A 13796-nucleotide genomic window follows, 5' to 3' on the forward strand; every position below is an offset into this window, starting at 1 on the left:
AGGAGGTGCTCCTTGCCTGAAGTGCGCCGCTCTGTAAAAAAAGCAAGGACATCATTGTGGCTGTTCCCATTATGCATCAGTGAATCAAAGGTTACATGCACGTGCAGTAAAGTCCAGGGTTTGCGTCGTTAACTCAGAGAAGTGTGTTGAATTGCGTTAGAGGGCACCGTGATCAGAATTAGCCTCGAAAGATAGAGACGGACTGATTATCAAGTCCTTAAGATAATCACTGACTTAAACTATCAAGTGTATGGTGTACCCTGGCAGTGTTTTCCTGATAACTGTCAGTGGCCATTAGCGAAGTAAGAGGCACCTCTGCCTCTCCCTCGAGGGGTCTGAATGAAGCTGGCTTCTTAAAAGAACACCCCTTTGAAGAAACAGTGAGCAAACCTCGGCCCTGGCTTTTATCTTGGGTTAATGTGTATGAGGCGTTAATGAGCCCGGTAAGGCGCTCCCTGAATCAGGGCAGGAACCTGAGGGGTGCTGCGAGCAGCCGCCCTGGGAAATACTCCATGAATAAATTAAGTTTATGCGATGGAGGAGGATGTGCACGTTTCAGAGCAAGTTGTCCTTTCAGCCACAGCTGTCAACAGGTATTAATTGCAGTCACTTCCTCACTCCTCCCTGTACCTTTCTTATCTGAGCTTCTTATTGTGTAGATCTAAGTATGGCGCAAATTGGTGGCTTTGAAATATCCTCACTAAAAAGTATTTTGGTTTTTTTGCTTCCCCCCCCCCCCCCGCCCCGAGCCTTGCTGACAGTTGTGTTTACGGGGGATGTGTGTAGGTAGTACTGATAATTATCTTTAAAATGAGGTGGGAGACTAAAGAGATGCTTTATTCCTTAAGTCTGACTTCTCTCCTTGATTCAAATCCAAGGGCACTGTCTGTAAGCTCTTGTAAGGCTGTCGCAGTCGATTGTGAGTGTGGCAGAGCACCATCCTTTTAGTGTTTTCCTTAAATTCCAGGGAATAGTTCTTGTACAGCTGTTTGGACAGTAAACTTCTGGTGATGTGAAGCAGTTTGAGCAGTTGTAAAATCCATATGATTGCCAGCTGGGGAGGCAAAAAGTCTTCTAAGGATGATAGAGATGATGCAGCACTGTGTAAATTCTGTGCTGAACTCTTTGCTGCTGTGTTTTGGCTCTGAAATAGATTTTAGGCACAGCTTTTCCCCCACCCCAGCATTTGATGCTTTGCTTCACAGTAAGTGTTGCCTGAGCTTCCCAGGTCCCCACAGTCACACACTTGTAGCCTCTGGTCTCAGGTGCCCCAGTAGGACTGAGCTGGTGAACAACTAACAGGTTAATGAGCTCCTGCTTTCAACAGGTTTTGTGGTTTTAAATACTCAGATTTATTGTACTCCTACTTGTATTGGAACATCTAAATCAACGATATTTATTGACCTGACCCTGCGGTGGTCTGACTGAATGTCACTTCCAAGTTTTGGGGAAATGACCTTTCATATAGGACAAATAATGAGCTAGTGCTTTCCCCCCTGTTTTTCCTGTTTAAAACAGAAGATAGGAATTTATTTCCAGAGGCATGTGGGGTTCTTTTCTGTAGCATTTGGATACCAAGTTTCTGTAATGTGGGCAATTAGAATGTGATCAAAGACAGGGTTGCTGCTCTGAAATACCAGCTAATTACTAACATTACTGACTAAAGGTAATAGGTAAAACAGCTTTTTAGGTGTCCTAGTTGCTTAAAAGTTAAGTGGCTAATTTGTTTGTGGCTAATATCCTCAGGAGAGGCATCTCCCTGAGCCTTCCCAGGCTGTTCACAAACCACCTGGGCAATCCCAAGTGGAGGAGCAGAAGGGGAGAACAGAGAGGTCTTGGTGAGGGATGTGAATTTTAAACAGGATCAGAAACCAGCTGATCTTAGGCTTGTTGTTAAAGAATGGGTGGTGAGTGGCCTGTTTACACAACTGTTGTATGAAAATATACATGTATTGTATGTATGTGTTATATAAAGCTTTAAAAAGAGGTGGGAAGGAGGTAAGGCCCAGGAATAAAGATAAGGTTTTTTGTCCAAAGAAGATATGAAGAAATTGCAGTTGTTAAAGCTGCAGGTTAGAGTTGTATGTTCTGCCATCCACAGAGCACAGGTGTCACAGTAGAACAATGAGGACCTAAATCAGATTATAATGTGGGTTTATGGAAGGGGATTTATGTCAGTGTCTGTAATGCAGAGGTTTGGGTTCTTAAAGCTCCTCTTTAATTTTCTTCTTACTGTATTTGCTGCAGTTAAATCTGACCTGATGTTCTGTAGACAGAATAAGTACAAATAGTCTCCATGCTTGAAACTGGGTTTTTCCTAAAGAGTTGTGGAGTTTCTTGCTACATATGGAGCTACTGAAAGTGTAGGAGAGTCGGTAAAACCTCAGTCTGTGTTTACATTTGGTAATCATCAACCTTCTGTGCATGCTCGTGAGCTCATGTTTAGCAAAGTGGCCTTTTGGGGTGGTTTTTAACAGAAAGTTGCCTCTGGGGCAACACCAAACAAGGATTTTTGACTTGGATCCTGAATTGAGGATACTGCTGCTGCTCTCTGCAGTGGTTTGGATAACCTCTCCTGAAGGACAAGCTCCTTGTTTTCCACTCCTGCCATGGCATTGCAGGGCAAGGTTGCTTTCCCAGGGAGTGTGCCAGAGCTCTGGTGAGTAATGGATTTCTGACAGGAACCTTGCAGCAGGGAAGCACTTGGGTGGCACTTTGCTGCCTGACCTCTACTTTGGGGTAGGCTCTGTTCTCAGAGGCTTCACTGGATACTCCTGCAACTCCAGAGGGGAGGGAGGGAGGGACAGACAAAACCCTGGGATGCTGCATTTCCTGACTGCTTTTCAGGGTCAACTTCATTTCTCTTCCAACTCTGTTTTCAGAGGCTTCACTGGATACTCCTGCAACTCCAGAGGGGAGGGAGGGAGGGAGGGAGGGACAGACAAAATCTTGGGATGCTGCATTTCCTGACTGCTTTTCAGGGTCAACTTCATTGCTCTTCCACCTCTGTTCTCAGAGGCTTCACTGGATACTCCTACAACTCAAGAGGGGAGGGAAGGAAGGACAGACAAAACCTTGGGGTGCTGCATTTCCTGACTGCTTTTCAGGGTCAACTTCATTTCTCTTCCAACTTAAATGAACTTAAGATCCAACACCATTAGTGTTTAAATAGGAAAAGACAGGTCGGGGATTGAGAAAAAACAATATTTTAGGCATTGGAAAGCTTTGTAAGGCTTTAAAGTTGTTAGTTTTTTTTATTTCCCAGTGTGTTTTGATAAGCCAGATATACAGTGTGTACACGTATCTGAAATAATTGGTGAGAAATGTGAAAGGGAGGTGTTAAACAGGACTGGATCTGTGTCTGATACTATTGAAGGAGCACTCTGTCAACAGCCTTGTTAGATTAATATGTGGTGACAGTGCACTGGGTAATGCTTGGGGTCCTGATAGAGGACAGTGCAGTTCATAGTTTGTTTCCCAGCTGATAATAGTCAGCAAGAAGAGGGATTGAGTCTAATGCCATATTCCCAGTGTGCTTTTTTAATGAATATGGGGTATTGATTTGGGAATTAGTGTGTTCTGGCTAGTATCCATTACCAAATATAAGGAAATAGTGTGAATGTTCACTGTATGGTCTTCTTTGTGGTAAATCTCATTAGTAAAACCCAGGGGGAAAAAACCATGAACTTGCTATTAATCCAGAGGGAAATGGGAGGTTTGGGAGCATCTTGTCCTTACTGGGAATGGTGTGTCTGCTCCTAATTGAACTAAGTCTGTTGTGGAAAGGAACAAGCCCTGATAAATGGGTTGAGCACTTTTGCCTGGTGGACACAGTTTTGGAAAGGTGGGAATTGAGTTAGTGGGAAATGAACCTCTGGAGTGTGATGTGGAGCCCCCAGAAGCAGCTGGGTGTGTGGAATCAGGGAGGTCTGAGCCATCCTCTGCCTCACCCAGCTGGGAGCTCACTGTGATGGGCAGTGTCCTTTGCTCCTTAGAGCAGATAACTCCTATTTTTGGTTGTAAACTGAGTTACAAACCCATGGCAAGCAAATGCAAAGCTTCCTTTGCCTCAGTGAGTGTCTCTCGGGGTTTACTGTGGGTCGACGGCTTGTTTTAGAACTTTCAGATTACATGATATGACCTTGTTTGTTTTGTGACAGTAGAGGTTGTGTAAGAGTATCTGTATGACCTCTGACCACCTGTAAAAATGTATTTATAAAGAAATATGCCACTGAAGAAGTACTATTTAGCAGATGCAACAAATGCTCTGTGTACCTTTCTGTTGATCATCAACCATCTCCTTTCTAAACCTGGCTCAATGTGGCTTCTCTTTTATTTTGAAATAGATCTCATTTTGTCCGCTCTAAGCAGCATTTTATAGGGGAAGTTGCATAGGATGCCTGTGCTCTCCCTTGGGGAAAGGGTGGGTTGCAACCATATTTGAAGAACAGGCATTTGTGCTATTCCACATTTGAATCGAGCAGCTGAACAGGGAAAGCCTCGGCCATTAAACCCGGTTATGTTTGTATTTGTGTACTTTGTTTATGTGGAACAAAGCTCAGTATTAGGCACCACTGGTTACTGCCAGCTGGGCCCTCACTCTGCAGTCACAGCTGTGCCTTTAGCATGAATCCTGCAGAGAATGGCTAATGAGAAGGCCAGGCAGAACAAAGCTCACCCAGTGGGGCTGCCACAATGGCATTCCTGTCTCAGAATGCTCAAAAGATTGATTTTATTTCTTTGGTCCTCCCCCTCATGCCTATAGCACAGCACAGATCAGTAAGTGCTGCTTCTCCCTGTGGAAGCACAGGCTCTTCCAGTGCTTTTCCCCAAGAACATGCATTTGCACAGCAGTTACATGGACACAGGCAGGGCTGGGCACAGTGTTGTAGTGAGGGTCCTTTAAGGTTTCTGTGCCTTAAGTGAAAAGGTAATTAATGCATATATTAGGTGATACTTTATTGTCAGTGTAGATAAAGCTGTAACTGGTTGGAATGCAAAGCTCAGTCACAGTTCAGCACAGAACCTGAATGTGCTGTGGTAGCTTTGCCAGGTTTTGTCTTTCCTGTGGGCTCCTCGTTTGAGGAAAGTTCCTGGTGAGGGAGGTGTGATGTGCCCACTGATCCTCTGGATGAGCTTCTCCACCTGTGTCATGGTCTGGACAAAACAGGCTCATTCAGGTAATTTTGGGCAGAGTGTTGTAGTGAGGGTCCTTTAAGGTTTCCATGCCTTAGGGTGAAAAGGTAATTAATGTATGTATTAGGGGGATACTTTATTGTCAGTGTAGATAAAGCTGTAACTGGATGGAATGCAAAGCTCAGTCAGAATTCAGCACAGAACCTGAATGTGCTGTGGTAGCTTTGCCAGGTTTTCTGTCTTTCCTGTGGGCTCCTCATCTGAGGGGAGTTCCTGGTGAGGGAGGTGTGGTGTGCCCACTGATCCTCTGGATGAGCTTCTCCACCTGTGTCATGGTCTGGACAAAACAGGCTCATTCAGGTAATTTTGGAAGTACCTCTCTAATCCCAGTCTTTTCAGCATTTCAACATTTCTGGAAAATCCAAATATGCACCTGTGTCCAACTTAATGCTCCACTAATGTCAGCTTGTTTTTGTGGGAATCACAGGGAATAATTATACCTCTAATTCACATGTTTGTGCTCGAGTTCTGATGTAATTTTTTATTAGAATTTGTGCTGAAAGTGTTTTTTGCTTTCAAGCTAGTGAGGTTTTGGGGGTTATAATTCCTTATGGCTTGATTCCTGGCTTGGAAGGTGCAAGGCTGTTTCTAAGTCACTGGTGAGTGTGCCAAGTTGGCAGTGGAACTTGGGCAAAGCTGTGTTTGCTGCCTGTGCTGGGACTTAAACTGAGGCAGGGGCTTTTCTTCCTAAAGAAAATCTGCAAATAGTTACACTTTTTGGGGAAAAAAAAGGAATAGGTGTTCTGTTCCAGTCACTGAAAGAGAACCATTTAAAGAAATGCATGTCTTGAATTAACTGCAAAAGTCAAAGGTGTTTCCTTCTCTGTTCAGCTGAGGTTTGAAGCAGTTTGAGGAGGGTTAAATGCAACATGTGTAATAACCTCCCTCCCCAAATTTCCTCTGTGGATTGGACCTCAGAAGTTGTGATTTCCTTTGCTTGCGTTTAAAAACAAAAAAGAAACCAACAAAAAAATCCCGCGGAGTTTGCAGTAAACCTGAAAATCATTTCAAGTGGGCGAAAGGAGGTCGCTGTGCTGCACGCCAGGAGCTGTGAAGTGCTGCCCCGACAGGGAAGGCTGGTTTTAATGAGGGCAGCTCTAATGACTCATCATCCTGACTCAGGGCCTTTTCATACAGAGCGTAATTAGATCGGGACGGCAGAATGAGCTGGAGGTCAAAAGTGTAAGTGGATTTAAGGAAAAGAAAGGGGTGAGCTCGTGGGGGATGAGCTTGGGCGTCTGTGAGGGATTTTGGCTGGCAGTGGATCCAACAGGGCTGGTGCTTGGGGTGATGGGGCTAATACAGCCCTAATGAGTGCAAGGTGACTGAAGGCTGTGCAGTTTTAGGGACACAGAATTGTCCTGTGGCATCAGTGTGTGCTCTCTGTGTTCAGGTTCTGGGAGCACGGCTCCAAGCTTGTATTCTGCTAAATTACAAACAAAAATGTGGGCAATAAAATCAAATACAGAGCTGCAGTAGTTCTGTCCAAGTACTCAGTGTGTTTCATGTGCCAAGATCACAGCCTGCCTCTTATCTGCTCTATCACTGCTACACCTTGTACACTACACAGAGAACAAGAAAGTACAAGGAAATACTCAGCCTTTGTGCTGTGGCCCAGCTCATTTGTCCCAGGACATTCAGATCTGCCTGAAAACCCAAGGCCTGTGAATGCTGCTCACTTGGGTCCAGTTTCACTTGATCTTCAGTTTAGAAAGTCTGTGCTGCAAAGCTGTCAGGAGAAATAATTATCAGGAGTTAAAGAACAATGGACTTGTCCAAGTCACAAACTCAAGGAGCTCTCCAAGGAGGCAGTGCATGTTCCCTGCTTGCCATTTCCTGGTTTTCCCCCAGCTCCTGTGTTTCCAGTGATCCCACTTAATCAAGTCTCTGCTGTGCTGGAGTTAGAGAGGAGGGTGCAAGGACAACTCTGATCCTGAGCAGTCTGTGGTTGACCCTGAGCAGCCCATACACAGCAGGGATGTCCAGCACCCTCTGGGGAAGCAGGTGGGGAAGGGGCTGCAGGTCAGAAGGCACATCAGCAGTTCCTCATACTGACAGCACAATGTCAAGCATAAGCAGAAGTTGGGCAAGAACCTTTCAGATGATGCCAAAATACAAGCTGAGTTCAAACTCCCTGGATGTTCTGGAGTTTGGCACAGGATGGTTTGGAACCTGTGTGAGGAATCAATGATGTTCTAATCCAGCTTTCTGAAAGTAACCCCAAAGACAACTCGAGGTTCTCTTACTCCTGGTTTGGTGTAGCCAGGCATCATCCAGCTCTGGGCTGGATATTAAGATTCAGTTGGTACAAACTGGTTTATTTTGTATTCTGTTTATTCTTTAACATAATCCTGTTTAATACAACAAACAAATCCCTTTTTTGAGCCTTGAGGATCTTGTCTTGCCTGTCAGGTGTTTCAGTTGGCCTTGGTACGTGTGATGTTCCACAGAGCAGTGGGGTTACCTTCAGAGGGAAGGATTGCAGAGGTTTGGCTGTGAAACAGGCACAATGACACAGAGCAGGTTCTTTGCTGTTGCACAATAAGGAAGTGCAAGAGCCTGTTTGTAGGTTATTCTCATTCTGTGGTACATAGTCAAGTTGCTTTCTTTTCCTCTATACATAAAATTTTTGATAGTCATTTGTTACTGTAGATGGGGAATTTTGAAGGTTATTTTAAAAATTGTGTTTTAAGGAAATATTTTATACTTTCTCTGTGTTAACATAATGAAGTGTAATATTTACTTTGTGATACATCAGAGTTGTGAAGTGTCAGGGAATTTCTAATTAAGCAGAGAGGAGCAGTAGCCTTGGGAGCTGTTTCTCATCTAGAACAGCCTCCTCTCTAGGAGAAGTCATGTCTGACCAAGGAGGAGCAGTCCCAGGTGGGACCTCCTGGAGCCAAGATCCTCCAGGATTATTTGCACTATCCCAAGGCTGAGGTGTTGGGCTTTTCAGAATAGTTCTGTCCCAGAGCCCCAAAATTGTTACTTTTGAGTTTTAAACTGCTTAGAACTGGCTCAAGATGTAAGTAGCTGAACCACTCCAGTGGCTGTAATTCAGTGACATTTGCAGCATGCCTTAGGTCCTTAACGAAGATTCAAGGACAAGCTTTAAATAAATCACAAAACCACTTGGAAACTTTCTGTGTCAGAAGTTCAGCCCATAATAAATGATTCAGCTTCGAGGCAGGTCACAGCCACTTCCCCTCCTTTCCCCTCCTTCCTCTCCCTTCACATGAATAAAAAATAGGAAAAGAGTGCAGTGGAAGTGTGGATTTTAGAGGAAGTGGGTATTTTCTGCTGCCCTGCAGAGAGCAGTGCCCAGCCCTGGTGTGGTGTGCTGCTTTTGGGGCAGGTTCTGTGCTGGGGTACCATAGCACGGCGTTGCTCCATTCCTGCCTGCCCTGCTATTTATTTGCTGCCAGGACAAGGGGCACATTGTCAGCAGGGCTCTTGATTTTCTCTTTGCTCACTTCCTATTGCTGTGCTGGCCTTTGAGCAGGCTTGTGCCTCAGCTTGATGAGACCAGAGCTGAGCCATGTCCTGAGAAACAGAAAATGGTCTTCATCCAGCTGATACATCTGCTTGTCAGGGGGATGATTTTTTGGGGTTTCTTTTCATTTCCCACTTTCACCAGTTGCACTGGAAAAAACCCCCAGTTCAATCTGTTTTAAAAAGTAAAGGGTATATTTTCCTTCAGTGGGAACTCCAAGTGTGTTTTGAAGTTCTGGCTTCTTTCAAATTGTGTTGTTTTCATACCAAAGGAAGCAAAACAAGGCTTGTGTGGTGCTGTCACTCTGGTGAAGGCTGGAAATGGCACAGCCACGTCCCAGGCTTGATTCATGTGCTGTGCATCCAGGCTGAAACTGTGACATGGGTCTACTCATGTTTTGCTGAGGTCGGATGTGATGTGTTAATTTGTGAGTGTGTTAAGTAGTAAAGAAGGGATAAATAGTTTCAAATCACTGGTGGTTAATGTGGAAGCTGAAACAAGCATGGAAGGGCTTTGCTGTTCATGGCCTGTGCCTTGGATTCTGAATCATCGAGTCATTGTTCCCAGTAACTTGTGGAATGTTTGCAGCTCCTGAGACTTACCTGGTTAAGTAACCAAGGGTCCAACAACCACTCCTGCTAAGCCACCTGTCCTTTGTGTTTCTGTGCTTTGCCTGTGGAGTACTCAGTGTCCCTTTTCCCTCCCCCAGGACCTCCAGACGTGGGTGGATGGTGCTCATGAGAACGGCTTTGTGCTCGTCTCCTTCGGGGCTGGTGTGAAGTACCTGGCGGAAGACCTCGCCGATAAGTTGGCTCATGCCCTGGCCAGGCTGCCCCAGAGGGTGATTTGGAGGTGAGTGCCCTGCTGGGGGTGCTTTGCCCCAGGCTGCTTTCCCTCTGTGCCCTCAGATTTGGGGAATCTGGACTTGGCACTGAGGACCCGACTGCTGAGACACTCCGTGAGAACGCTGCAATTCCCTGGCAGGAAGGAGGAGCAGCAATTCTTGGGGCAGCAGGAGGTGTGGGATACAGTCCTGTGCTAATACCCTGCAAGGATTGGGGACAGTGAACAGTATCTGAGGTTATAACATTGGTGGCATAAAATCATGGAATGGATTGGGTTGGAAAAGACCTCCGAGATCATCAAGTCCAACCCTTGGTCCAACTCCAGTCCCTTTACCAGATCATGGCACTCAGTGCCACGGCCAAGCTCAGTTGAAAAACCTCCAGGGATGGGGAATCCACCCCCTCTCTGGGCAGCCCATTCCAATCCCTGAGCACTCTCTCTGCAAAGAATTTCTTTCTGCTCTCCAGCTTCAGTTTCCCCTGGCAGAGCTTGAGCCCATCGTGCCCCCTTGTCCTATTGCTGAGTGCCTGGGACATGCTGTCATCAGTTTTGGTAAAGAAGCCACCCTAGGGCTCAAGAGTGAATCCTGATGATGAAATCCTAAATTTTCATCCCTCTTTGCCTTTACCCTCACTTTAAGTCCCTTTCCACTCTTATCTGGGAACACTGACTTTACTGATAGATTTTCCCACTTGTGTTTTTTTTTTCTGTGAGAAATTGGAAGAACAGAAATCTGTATGAGTCAAAATCAGTAACAATCTCAGCTCTAAAAAGATCTTGAGTGGTTCTCTCAACTTGCTGGAAAAACCCCAAAATTGTTTAGTCAGCTCTGCTTCACATGGAGCATCACTGATGAATTTGGAGGAGTTGGTGTGAACCATTTTTCCCCCAAATAATCAGTGTGTTCCAACTCCTGCCTGCTGCTGGGCTGTCAGTGGTACTAACAGGCTGTTTAGTGGTGTGTTCCCTGCCATCTCCTAAGGAATGTCCCCTCTGCTGTGTGTAATTAAGTACCAAACCCCACTAATGAACAGGAAAATGAGAATTCTTCAGAGTGTGGCACAGAATTTGTGGTAGTTTAGTCAAGATTGCATCAGTTTTGGTTTGGGGTGGAGCCACTGTTTCCTTTGCTTGACTTCCAGTTAATTATTGCTCCCAATTGATTTTGCTGCTTTTCTTTTGTCCTTTCATTGTTTTCCCTGGAATATTTCTCTGTCGGAGTATCCACTTACTGTACTAATTAAATAAATTTTAACAGATTTTTCTCCAAGATAGCTTATTTTTAATGCAAAACCAACAATCCCAGTTGAAGCCTTATATTAAATGGGGTTTTTTACTAGTCTTTCCTTAAAGCTTTTTCACTGTTTTTGATTTGTTAACTTGCAGTCTGATTTGCTGAATGAGTTTTTGGATAAGGGAACCCACCTGCTGTTACTTTGATCATGATTTATAGAATGGGATGATGTCTGGGACAAGGTGCAATCACTCCACCCCAGTGGCAATTTGAGATGCATAATTAAGTATCTTAACATTATCAAGCAAAGATGATGTGGAGTTTTTTGGGTTTGTTTTTGTTCTTCAAGTCATGGACCTGTCTGTGTTGGACACAGGTGGATTTACACAAGACATTTCTTGGAAAGAGGGAGGTTTTCAGTCTTACATTATGATGTTAAATCAAGGAAGTCTTGATGGGCCTTTGTACACTGATTTAGTTGTTTTTCTGTAGCTCAGTGTAAATAATGCAGGTTCTTCTCAACACACAGAATGTACAAGCCAGTTCTAAGTAGGACTTGCTTAATTGGGGATGTGCAGGTGATTATTTCCTGACTGTTCTAATGCTCTCCAATAAACAGAATGTTTAAGTTGGTTAATGGAGCTGTCACAAACCAGCTGTAACCTGTAGTGGTCACTTCAAAGGTTTTGATAACTCAGCTTCCATTTGATTTTTACTGGTTTAGGTTTTCAGGGAACAAACCAAGGAATTTGGGCAACAACACGAAGCTTATCGAGTGGTTACCACAAAACGACCTCCTTGGTGAGTACCTGTTTGATGCTGCTCGTTGTCCCTTGGTTTCAGCTTGCTCTTCTGGAAACCTTCTGCTGTCCTAACAGCTACTGTAAAGCCAGAATCACTCCTGTCCTGGAAGCCACAGAGCAAGAACACAGAATTAGCATTTCCAGATGGCAGCAGAGCCTTTGTGGATATGAGAGGCCACAGGATATTCCTGTCTGTCTCTGGGGTACCTGGATGTGTGTTCCCAGCACAGCCCCCGTGGGTGCTGCTGAATGCAGTCAGTGTGTGTGTGCTGTGTCAGCTGGAGTGTTTGCCACAACAGTGATTAGGCAAATGACTTGTGAACAGGTAGGTTTGTTGTGGATACGGAATCGCTCCGGGGCAGTGGGACTTTTCCATTACATAAGGCTGGTACTGGGATTGTCGGCTCCTGCCAGCCTGGAGTGAGGCATGTGAGGCTTCAGGGAGAGCATAACATCAGCTGTCCTGTGATGAAATACCTTCTATTTCATCCTAAAATGTGCCCTGCCTTGCTCATTTGTACTGCTAAACCTGCTGTAGTCACCACCTGCAGCTACTCTGGAGTAAGGAGTGCATATTAATTTCTCCATTAATCATTTTACATGACTCATACACCTGAGAGTTTGCTTTGGCTCTTCCCTCTCTTAGTGTATAAGGAAGTAATTTAATGCATGAGGAGTTTGTGCAGAGTGGTCTTGGGGAGAACGTGAGAACAAGTTGTATTAATTTTCACCTGCCTGAGTTTCAGCCATGGAAACACTGACAGATGTGTTGTACCCAGGTGCTTCAACAGCTTCACATTTAGGAGATAGAAATGGATTTTTTTACCTTCATGCCTCTTCTGTTTCCAGGTCACTCCAACATCAAAGCTTTCCTCAGCCACGGGGGCTTGAACAGCATTTTTGAGACCATGTACCACGGGGTGCCAGTGGTGGGGATCCCCCTGTTTGGGGACCACTATGACACCATGACTCGTGTGCAGGCCAAGGGCATGGGCATCCTGCTCAACTGGAAGACCATGACTGAGTCTGCGTTGTATGAGGCCCTGGTGAAAGTCATTAATGACCCCAGGTATGGTGTGAGGGGGTGTTCATGGGTTATGTGACTGTCCAAACCCTTGTGCAGTGGAATAAACCGCCTGGTGGGGGTTGTGTGTGCAGCTGGGGCTGGTCTGTGGCTGTGGGTCCCCTGCCCCAGGATTGCCCATGGCTGGGCTTGCTGTGCAGTGCTGGGCTCATTGCTCAGGACCAAAGCTCAGTTGTGTCACTTGGTCTGGTGACAGTGCCATGTGGGGGACAGAGATGTTATGGAAACCAACCTGTCCTGACTTAATCCACACTGCAGACCGAGGTGTCTTTGTGTCTGTCTGGGTTATTCCTTACTACCAGTCTGGCTGTTGTGCTGCCTCAGAGACCTGAAGCAAGACACATGTAGGGGATTTGGGTTGCAGTTTAAGTAGGCAGATGTTCACAAAGAATGAGTTAAGTCCCATTATTTGATTAAAAAAACCCTAAAAATATCTTCCTGTTCTAATTAATACCACCTGTCTTCAGGAATATCATTTGTGTTTACAAGGACAATATTTTTAAAGAACTTTTTATGAATATTAGGACTCTAGTCTGATTTTTTTTTGGTTACTCAAGGGAATAAGCACAAGTTCCAGAAGTCTAATTCCAGCAAATAAGTTTTCTCACTGTTATTTAAGTGTGAGGAGAGTCACTTCAGTAGTTCCTTCTGATTCTTCTGTTCTAAACACCCTTGATGGTGAGACCACCTGCAGATTAAAAGTAGTGAGATGTCAGCTGGTGATATATTGTACTGGCTAATCAAAAATTTGGAATATGGTGGTGTTAAAAAAAAAGCTTCTTGCTGTCATGGGAGCAGAGTCTTCAAGTGGTGCTGACCCTGGGGCAGGAGAGCCCTGTAGGGGTTGAGCAGCAGCGAGGGGGAATGTCCATAGAGAGACCTCGATAACATCAGTTGCATCACCGTCCCCTTGTGCAATCACCCTCAGTGCAAAGGCAGGTCCTGGGTGAATAACCTGCCGACCCCGCAGGGAGCAGAGGAGGAATTTGACACAATCAGCCACTGGGGTGAAAAGGAAAAGCTTTTCAGGTGAAACTCCGGACGGAGCGGAAATGTCTATTGCGAAACCGGAGCCGCGTTTCTCGTCGTGCTGCATTTCTGCAGTGCCTCAGTTGCACAAGAGCATAACGTGGGGCTTTT

General features: G+C 45.2%; 1 protein-coding gene across 4 annotated transcripts in view; it reads left to right on the top strand.

Moving 5' to 3' along the window:
* UGT8 (UDP glycosyltransferase 8) overlaps nucleotides 1–13796 on the top strand; it is a 42016-nt gene that overhangs the window by 20398 nt on the left and 7822 nt on the right. For all 4 annotated transcript variants that reach the window (XM_071555460.1, XM_071555458.1, XM_071555461.1 and 1 more), the window contains exons 3-5: nucleotides 9399–9541; nucleotides 11494–11570; nucleotides 12422–12641. In XM_071555460.1, coding sequence (XP_071411561.1) covers nucleotides 9399–9541; nucleotides 11494–11570; nucleotides 12422–12641 — 440 coding nt within the window. The remainder of the gene's footprint in view (nucleotides 1–9398; nucleotides 9542–11493; nucleotides 11571–12421; nucleotides 12642–13796) is intronic.

Source organism: Pithys albifrons, chromosome 5 (assembly GCF_047495875.1).
Source record: "Pithys albifrons albifrons isolate INPA30051 chromosome 5, PitAlb_v1, whole genome shotgun sequence".
Classification (NCBI taxonomy): domain Eukaryota; kingdom Metazoa; phylum Chordata; class Aves; order Passeriformes; family Thamnophilidae; genus Pithys; species Pithys albifrons.